The following is a 10,169-nucleotide window of genomic DNA, read 5'->3' as shown; positions in this document are numbered from 1 at the left end:
GTGACAAGGGCTTTAAGATGCATTTTGAATACATGTTGAGAAGTTTTAAAATTTCATTAAGTTTCAACTACTGAAACTTGGTACGAGAGCGAAAGACAAAATTACAAATTTCAGAAACTAGAACTTAAAACTTGATGTGCCCTCGTGCGGAATCCATGACTTTATGAATCGCGAGGTAATCAGGTGGCCCAGCACGGCTGGACAGGTGCGTGCCCCTGCGAGTTTCCGCGTCGCAAATGTCTATATAATGGAGCCGATGCAGGACTAGTACAACACGTTCCATCCTAGCACGCACTTAGCTAGTCACACAAATGTGCAACGGTGCACCTGTGGCTGTGGCCATGCCTTGGTCTGCTCTCGTGCCGATGGCCATGCTAGCTGCCTGGTTGATCCATTTGGTATTGACGAGGAGATGGAACAGCAGTAGCCCAAGGCTGCCGCCAGGGTCGAGGGGCTTCCCCGTCATTGGCGAGTCGCTCGAGTTCTTCCGCCAGAGCCCATCGCTCGAGCTGTTTCCCTTCTTCAAGCGACGTCTTGAGCGGTACCATCAATAATCTTTGGACACTGCTTTAGTCCAACTTGAAGGACATCGAAGTTAATTTTTTTCCTTAAATATTTAGAGCCAAAACTCGCTAATTAATTTTATTCTTTTGCGGGGGAGAACTTACTAACTAGTACTACGTGTATCCTATCTCAACGCTAATACTGTTTTTTTATTTAAAAATGTGGATTACTCCCGGTCTCTGCAAGCTAATACTGTTTTGAAATACAAGAAGTAGCTAGGCAAATGACTTGCACGCATGTATCACGTAGGTGCAGGTTTGATCGTCCAATAAACTTTGACTATTGTTTCACGTATGCTTATGAAAATTGGGTTAAGTGTTTTATTTTTTCAGATGACCAGGGAGGCTTCAGAGCAGCCCAGGTTCCATTATGTACAAAGTTTAGAAGCCGATTACGGCTCCTTTATAGCGGTTTGTTTGAGCAAGGTGCCATTAAATGATAGGATACAGCATTTATGTAAAATTGTCAAAAAATTTCTGAAATAACCGGCTATAGCTTCACTATAACAAATTTGGAGGACCGCCGCTATTTCACATAGCCCGCTATTTAAAACAATGATTTACACATGTTTGAAATATAATACATATATTTCATAGGTACCAATTTGTTAGAATAAATAGGTAGGTGGCCTAAAAGCAAAGAAACATTCTCTAACTCTAAAAACCGCAAGAAACAAACGAGAACATCCGAACAAGTAGCTAAGGACGAAGCCTTGATAGACGTTTTCAAAGTTTAATCAACAAATGGGTAGTCCCCACTCCTCAGCACAGTTTTGATGTCTTAATCCATCTTGGTTTGAGTGACAGATACACGTGCCTTGATTTGATATCTCTCATGCCAACCTGAAAATATTATATCCGCATATTTGGAATATCTGAACCGAAGGCCTCATGGGAGCAAATCTAGATGTGCTTTATTTGGCAAAACATCATTGGATTGGTTTGGTCCAAGTCTTAACATGTTGGTTGCCGTTTAAGCTACTACATACCTAAAAAGAACAAAGATTCAACTCTATCTGATTTTCAATTTTTGCTAAGAGTACGGCTTTTCTCCCCAACAAATTGTGGATTTTATTAACGCACACACCCGGCCTCTGCATAGCTACGATGCACACAGCTAACACCAACGCACACACATAAAAAACCCGCTGACAAATAGCAAAGTCATATAAAAGTACGGCTACTAGTATAGCCAATTGTTGGCTATATGCAACTTCCGACCATCATTTATAATTACTTATATAGTATGATATGTTGTAAGGTTGCCGGGGGAGGGGAGGGGAGCAAACCAAAGGGGCTCCCTCCCAGGTCTGTGTGTGAGCACAGAGCACCTATATCCCAGCCTCGAGGATCCCACCATTAGAGCACGGTAGCTGTGTGTGTCTCAGGAACAAGAAAGCCGAATCGTTTTTCTTGTAGCGATCTGGCCGTTGGGCCTTGCTTTCTGGTTAAGTTGTCATGGGCTATATCGGGCTGGGCCGAAGCACACAGGTTCAAGTTGCTAAAAAAGACATGAATTAGCTTTTTTTCTAAAAAGACAAGAATTTGCCTTTTTATTTTTTATTTCTACCAGGCCTTTTTAAAAGAAGATGGAATTAGTTTTTAATGCTACCATTCTTTATAACTCATATTTTATTAGTTTAATTTATGGCTTGACCCAAAATATAATGGGAACTAATAAACCAAGAAATATCAATGATCATTCGTGTGTTTTTGGAAGGTTGGTTTCATGCCATAAATTGATGGTTGATAGTTCTACTGGCTTTAGTTAGTGATGTACATTTTGTAATATCCTACTTTGCTATTATTTTCTTATTCAGAGATTATACATTTTATGTCATATGCAATCAGTTTTGCCATGCTAAAAATTAGCCTGTTCTCCAATCTCCACCATGGCGTGCGAGAAGAATTTAGCTCGCAAGAAGGTAAAGGAAATTTGGCTTGATCTCATATGCGATCGCCCGGTTCTTGTGACCAATGTTTGATCTCCTATGCGCCAGCACAAATACGCCCCATCATCGCTCCCCATGTGTCCATGTTAAGAGGGAAGTGTAAAAGACAATATGGTTTCTGATCAATGAAATTGGAGGGGAGCCCTTATTATAAAAAATGTTGAGAGTAAAGTCAATGGGAGGAGATCACACTGCACCCATCGACCACTTCAACGGTGCCATTTCAATGTATGTATCTAGTTATTTTGTTTTGATACCGTCTCTGGTACATTTGTATGTGGAAATTTTTGTTAGGGCCCATATTTCAATTTTCTCCGGGCCCCATATTTCCTGCCCTGAGGTTGGCTATTAGAGTAGTAGTACCTTTTTAACCTTGTCCTTTTCTTTTTCTTCGTATTTATTGTATTTATCTAGGAGCAAACACATTGCTAGACTCTTGCATGAGAGTCCACACTCCCTCATTTTTCATGTCTCTCTTCTCCACATGAGCAAAAATGACATGTAAGCGAACTATAAGCACCTTATTATACTTGCTCTCACAAAAACACAATATTGTCAAGATGATTCTCACTTATTACTACATAAAACATATTTCATATGTTAGAGAATAGCACGACGAATAGTAAATCAAACAAATAAAATAAAATATACATTCTTTTGAGGGGAATACCATCGTTGCTAGCTTTATTAAATTCAACCAAAGCTTACACCGTCTGCTAATTTTAGAAATAAAAGGGGCGGTGAGTCCAACCACAAGTTTGGTGGATCAACACGGCCATTCTGCGCTAGCACATGAGCTACCTTATTAGAGTCCCGATTACAATGCTCTAAAACGACCTTCCCGAAATCAACTAGTAATAACCTGCATTCTTCTAGAATCGGCGCTGCCATCATCGAATGCCCAAATTTTGTTGTAGAGCCTCCACCAGAACTAGGTTGTCCGTTTGAACTCGGACAGAATTACAGCCAGCCAAGTTAGCGAGTTTGAGGCCCTCCACTAGAGCTGCGGCCTCAGCCGAAAGCACATCGGCTACATGATCAAGTTTTGTCATCGCAGCTCCAACAAATAAGCCTCTGTAATCTTGCAAGATTGCTCCACAAGCTCCCATATGATCCTCTTCTGAAAAAGCAGCATCCACATTCAGAGCTACTTGGTTCTGGAGTGGTTTCTTCCAAGGGATCACCGCCGGTTTAGAGGCTGCATGTACAAAATTCAGAGACAAGGCTTGTATTGCCTGACCTGTTCGATCCGGGGGTTGATCATTAAATTTCTTGACACATTTATTGACGTATTTTATTGGAGGAGTATGATACCGCACTGCACGGAAAGCTACCTAGTGTGTCCCCTAAAAGTAAAGTGGATTTCATTTGCTAACAAACATACTCGAAAGTATGCAGGTACTACGTACTCTGATGCGCATGCACGGTGTAGCACGAGTCTACGTGTGTGTTTCTAGATTTATTGGGTCCACACCTATATCGATAATTTGATCAATATAATATGAGTTATATATACAAAAATTACATTATAAGAAATTTCAAATTTTCTCCCCGCAAAAAAAGAAACTTCAAATGTTCTTCTAATGGTATAATTTTTTTGATATATAAATTATATTACATTGCTTAACTTGACGACCTAAAGATACGCAAGATCTATAAACTGAAAAGGAGGGAGTATTACTTTAGAACAATACATTAACTATATATATATAACCTGTACCAGCCCATATATAGTGAGGCAGCAAAATCCACCCACAGCCCCTTCTCTCAGTGAGAAACAGTGCCTATAAATTCATAAACATACGTGAAACATTAGTCATTCACGTAGGTGAAACATACATAAACATACGTGAAACAGTACCTATAAATTCACATGCAAGAATGATATCAACAAGATTATCTCAGTTTAAAAATGTTAAAAACCTTTGATCTCTCAAATTGTGTACCTATAAATGATGGTCTCTGTTTTCTTTCGGTTTCACTGTGACGAGATATTTAAAACTAGATCTAATGTTGATATGTTTCGATGAAATTTTCTAACAATAATTGAAGCTATATTATGTTAACTTGATTGCATGGTAGTTGAACATCACTTCCCGTCTTTGTGTGACTTGTATGATTTCAACAAAGATAATATATTAATATCCCGAAGATACTAATTACACCCATCCTCTGCAACAACAAAATGTCCCACATACATTACGAATGCACACAGCCCTAAAACAAAAAAGAAGAAAAAGAAAAAAGAAAAATAAAGATCCCGCTACGGTGGTCAAAACCATGTAGCTGCAACACAAACCACTGCGAAGGCGGCACCCGGAGTCCAAATTCTCCAAAAGTGACGCCTTCAAGAAGGAAACAGTGCACAAGCGCCGTCGCCGCCTGATCATAGGTCTTAGGAAACAGCGTGACTTGTATGATAGTACTTTATGGTCATATTCCATCTCTAATTTGTTGGTGAGAGTATGATGTGCACTCTCTGGAATCGCATAACACTGCAAATTGCTAAATAAGATATAAATTATCACTTTGTAACTGTACACTCCAAACATAGTTGTCGTCCTATACTAACTAGTGGCGAGCCAACCATCAATAATTATCACGTTGAAGGTTCTGCAAACATGCACTTCCTCTGTGTAGGGGGAAAAAATCTATCGGAAGTCCATGCGCTAGGTACAATTAAATCGTCGAATGGTTCAAATTTCAGGTACGGTCCAATTTTCAGGACAAATTTGTTCAATCAAGACCTCATCGTGTCCATGGATCAAGAGCTAAACAACTTGGTATTCCAGCAAGAGGAGAAGCTATTCCAAATCTGGTATCCGGAGTCGTTCATGAGGATCCTCGGAGCTGACTGCATCATCGCAACACTCGGATCCTTCCACAAGCACATGAGGAGTCTGGTCCTTAAGCTCTTGGGCCCTGAAAATCTCAGGCTAGTCCTGCTCCATGATGTTCAGCGAGCGACCCAAGCCAGCCTGCTCTCGTGGCTCGATCAGCCCAGCATCGAACTTAAAGAGGCAACCTCAAGTGTATGTCACTATCAACCTCTCCCTCAAAAAATAATCATATTATTGCTATAGCTAGACAAATTAACTCCAAGTTTGGGCACTCGTAGATGATATTCAGTGTCACATCAAAGAGGTTAATCAGCTATGACTCTTCAAGCTCAGATGGGAAGTTGTGGAAGCAATTCGACGCATTTACTCGGGGACTAATAGCATTTCCAATCTACGTTCCTGGCACAGCATTCTACAAGTGCATGCAGGTAATTAACAAGTATACATTGCAGAACTTTTAAGAAGAAAACGGGGAAGGAGGGGCCTCGGCCCAACCATCCAATTCGCTCTGACTTATTAGTAGTATTCCCACATTTGATATCTCTTCTACGAATTTATTGTATTTCTTTATCCTTCTTGATATACCTAACTAATTATTCTAAAATAGGTTGCTTAGCCTTTGCAATATATGCACCAAAGAAGCAATATATAAATTTGACTTCAATGGTTTTTATTTCATAAAACTACTTCTGTGTATCTAGTAATTAGTAATAAAATAAAATAAATGTTAAGAGATACCATGGATTCATCTATGTTAATTATTTCATTGACAGGGAAGGAAGAATGTCATGAAGATTTTGACGAAAATGCTAGACGAGAGGAAGAGGGCCTCACGACAAGATAGCGTTGACTTTCTCGATCTCCTACTCGATGATTTGAAAAAGGAGAAGCTTCTAAGGAACGAGAAAATTGCTTTGGATCTGCTTTTTTTGCTACTCTTCGCGGGCTTTGAGACCACGTCATCTGGGATAACTGCCGCACTCAAATTCCTAACGGACGATCCCAAGGCCCTGCAGGAACTTATAGTAAGTGGAGAAAATGCTCAGCAAGTGGACTTGGGAGCCCTCATTTTCAATCTAAATAATGTTTTGCTTTGGAGTACACAACTCACCTGCACTACCTCACTTGCATGTCTCTTCTAGACAACACTTTACTTTATTGAACATATGACTCGATCAATCAGTGTGATGGTTCCAGGAGGAGCACCAGAGCATTCGAAAAAGAAGGGTTGATCCTGACTCTGAAATCACATGGGAGGAATACAAGTCCATGAAATTTACATCTCATGTATATGTCTCGCTTCAGCCCTTTCCTTTCAATGGCATCAACATACAAAGTTCTAAACTTGCTCATGATTACTGCATATTTAATATCATAAGCACTCTACAATATCACGTGTGTTTATCTGCTTAATTATTATTTTGTAGGTTATACATGAAGCATTAAGGCTGAGTAACATCGCTCCGGTAATGTTTAGAAAAGCCACAGAGGATGTTCATATAAATGGTAAATACTTTTAGACGGAAACTACTGTGACATCTAGAACTAACCGTTCATAGATGTATCCTAACTTGGAGACAATTATAGCTATATCATGTTAAGTATATGGGATCCCTTACTATATATGTATCCTAACTTGTATTAACATTTTTTATATGATCATGATTCATGCAGGTTACACTATCCCAAAAGGATCAAAGATCATGATTGATCCTTCTAGTGTTCATCTGGATTCTACAGTTTACAAGGATCCCATTGTGTTCAATCCATGGAGGTGGAAGGTTTGTCTACTCTATAGGAAATATCAAATGCATTAATTTTAAAGAATAAATAAAGGGCCAAAGCAATGCCCATCGATAGAAAAGGCTCCCGGAATACATGGCATGTTATCCTTATTTTCCTGTATATTAATGTGTTCCTAAATTATTAATAAGGTGCATCCACAACAGTAGCTCAAATTTTCTGTTATGACAGAGAAAATTTAGCTCAAGAGGTTCCTGAAAAAAGTAGCTCATGCATGATTGGTACAATCCTCACTAAGTGAAGTTTAAATTATTGAAGACAATTAATTTAGGCGTGAAGGAGTATTGTACAGTTTTGATAAAGAAAATATAGGAGAGTCGAAGGCTAATTAACATGTTCATTTGTTTTATGCCTAAAATTTTCTTCGTCGGAGAAATGGTTACGGGGTCTAGGAATATATATAAGGCAAGGGAGTAAACCATAGTACAAAAACATATCACTCTGAAACATAGCTATAACCTATATGTGCAGGGTACTGTTGAACCAGTTGGTGGTGCCTCCAAGGAATTCATGGCCTTTGGAGGCGAGGTGCGGTTATGTGTTGGTGCTGACTTTGCTAAGTTGCAAATGGCTATCTTCCTTCATTGCTTAGTTACTAAATACAGGTGAAGTTATCTTACTTGTATTTGATGAAGTATACTAATAAATAATAATTGCTATAGCAACAGAAACACATTGGAGTGATGAGTGCTACCCATCTACTTACAGATTTCCTTTTGGCATGTTAAAGAAACCACTACAAGGAAATATTGTCTAATCATACTCTCATGTCTCCTTAACTAGAGATCTTTCTTGCAACCTTCAACAACACAGAAGGAGAATCACAAAAGTTTAGTGCTACACTATGTGGCACAAGACACACGGCTAGTTAACAATTTATGCAAGAAATGAAAAACAAGGAATAAAAGATGTAGCAAACCCTATGCTAAACATGTATATTGACTCTCTAGACGTAAGATTGAGCATGTTACATGTGCTAAGTAGAAAAAAGTAGTATAATACAATATACACGCAATGCAAAACCGGAGACTACAAACAAAACAGTTTTGAGCTCTTTTGAGACGTATGGTTATATGTATACATGTGTTGTTTTACAACATTGTACATAGATCTTGAATTTCTAAACTTTAAACTTTTGTTCAGTGCAGATGGAAAGCGATCAAGGGAGGAACCATGTCGCTTTCTCCGGGACTGCAATTTCCTGGTGGTTTTCACATCCAACTTCTCCCAAAAGCTTAATTTGTGGTGGATTGCTGCAATGTGTACAATGTCTCTATGTATGCCTCCAGAGGATATGTGGTGTAGTCGTTTAGTTTGTTATATATAATCTGGCTAGTAATCGACTCATGGAACGAAGATTGGTAATAACCCTTCATCATGAAACATAAGGGCTAGTGAGCATAAACTATATGTATTTCTTATTTTTGTTCATCCTTGTGCGACCTATCAATGTACGATTTGCTAGAAACATGTATTTCTTTTACTACACTCCCAATATTTTGTCCAAAGTGTATTTCTTGTTCTCTAGTTCTCCTTATTTACTTGCGTTCTTTATGAACTAAAGCTACATTATTGGTTCCTAATGCATATAGTAATTGCTTTGGCTAGGATATATGTTTTCGTACTAGTTTTCCCTCTGAGATAAATAATATTGCATCAAATTTCCAACTTAAACCGTGACCTGGCGAGTTAAAATGTAGATGGTAAATTTTAAGAACCCAAGCTTGGCTTCAAACCAATCATAAACTTTAAGTTCACCATTTCAGCTTGTAAGCCCTCGGTATTAAAACCTAAACCTGGAAGCCAAGTGGGGTTGTGGACTGGATTTAATTGCCATCCACACCAAGTTGATGCTTTGTCAATCAGAAGCATGTTGACAATAGCAAAAGTCATACCTATGTAATTTAAATTGCACTACAACTAGGGGCCATTTCTTGCAGAAAAATTCTCATACATATGTTCAGGATATCGGTAACTGGTAGCATATCGGTTGGGTGCTGAGTAGGGATTAATCAGCAAATCGGCCTATTAACTGGATTTATCAATAGGTTAGCAATCAAATCAGCACTGAGAACAGAGACATAATAGACAAATAGTCAATATATGGGCATATGCACTCAACCTATTGCTTCTGTAGGCCCAAAAGCACATTAAATCCATGCACCTCCTTCCCCCATGACCTATCTTTATCTCCACCAGCCACAACCACCACACAATTCTCTTCGTATCTCATCTTCTCACACCTTCATCGCCACCATGTTGCCCTATCATCTACTCCAGCCACCCCTCTTATACCTGCATCACCTCCCTTGTTGCCACATCAACACGCGTGAAAGGTAGAGTAGCAGGAACTTTCGGCGTATGTGTGGGCGTGAGGAGAGCATAGGAGCGGGAATATCCCTGATTACTCGGCCTAAAAAGTGATTAATCGTCTTGTCAGAGAGATCAAGCGCATGTTCTAGTTAATGTGATGAATAGAACCTATTCTTATCGCTCTACCCCCGTGGAGCGGTTAACTAGCAGTTAAATCTGTTAATCGGACGATATTTGTAATGGGTAGTAATTAGAACTACTGAGACTGAAAAGGTATAACATGAGTCAGTCTTGTGCATGAATCTCGATGGAACCCAAGCGCCGGGATAAGGGGAGTGAGAACGCTCGAGAGTATTCATGCCTTTCCCTTTGTAACAATGTACAAACAACATGTTACTCATGTCGTGGCGATGGAGGCAATGACCATGCATGACAGATTATTCCTGGAAAATTCTATGGGATTCTGATACGTCTCCAACATACCTATAATTTTTATTGTTTCATGCTATTATATTATAAATCTTGTATTCTTTATATGTCATTTTATAGCAGTTTTATGGACTAACCTATTAACTTAGTGCCCAGTGCTAGTTCCTATTTTTTCCCATTTGTTTCACATAAATCTCATACCAAACGAAGTCCAAACACAATGAAACTTTACGGTGATTTTTCTGGACTAGAAGAGACCCTAGAAGCTT

General features: G+C 39.1%; 1 protein-coding gene across 1 annotated transcript; it reads left to right on the top strand.

Moving 5' to 3' along the window:
- Positions 1-312: 312 nt before the first annotated feature.
- On the top strand, positions 313-8,833 carry LOC109754415 (cytochrome P450 87A3-like). The gene is made up of 9 exons (XM_020313325.2): positions 313-541; positions 5,223-5,547; positions 5,634-5,783; positions 6,129-6,380; positions 6,553-6,642; positions 6,783-6,861; positions 7,030-7,136; positions 7,630-7,763; positions 8,307-8,833. The coding sequence occupies exons 1-9, from the start codon at positions 342-344 to the stop codon at positions 8,395-8,397; spliced, it is 1,428 nt and encodes a 475-aa protein (XP_020168914.1). The 5' UTR covers positions 313-341; the 3' UTR covers positions 8,398-8,833.
- Positions 8,834-10,169: the final 1,336 nt, after the last annotated feature.

The sequence above is a fragment of the Aegilops tauschii genome, chromosome 7 (genome assembly GCF_002575655.3).
Source record: "Aegilops tauschii subsp. strangulata cultivar AL8/78 chromosome 7, Aet v6.0, whole genome shotgun sequence".
In the NCBI taxonomy this organism is placed as follows: domain Eukaryota; kingdom Viridiplantae; phylum Streptophyta; class Magnoliopsida; order Poales; family Poaceae; genus Aegilops; species Aegilops tauschii.
The sequence above is the reverse complement of the archived record's forward strand: the minus strand, read 5'-3'. Positions and strand labels throughout refer to the sequence as shown.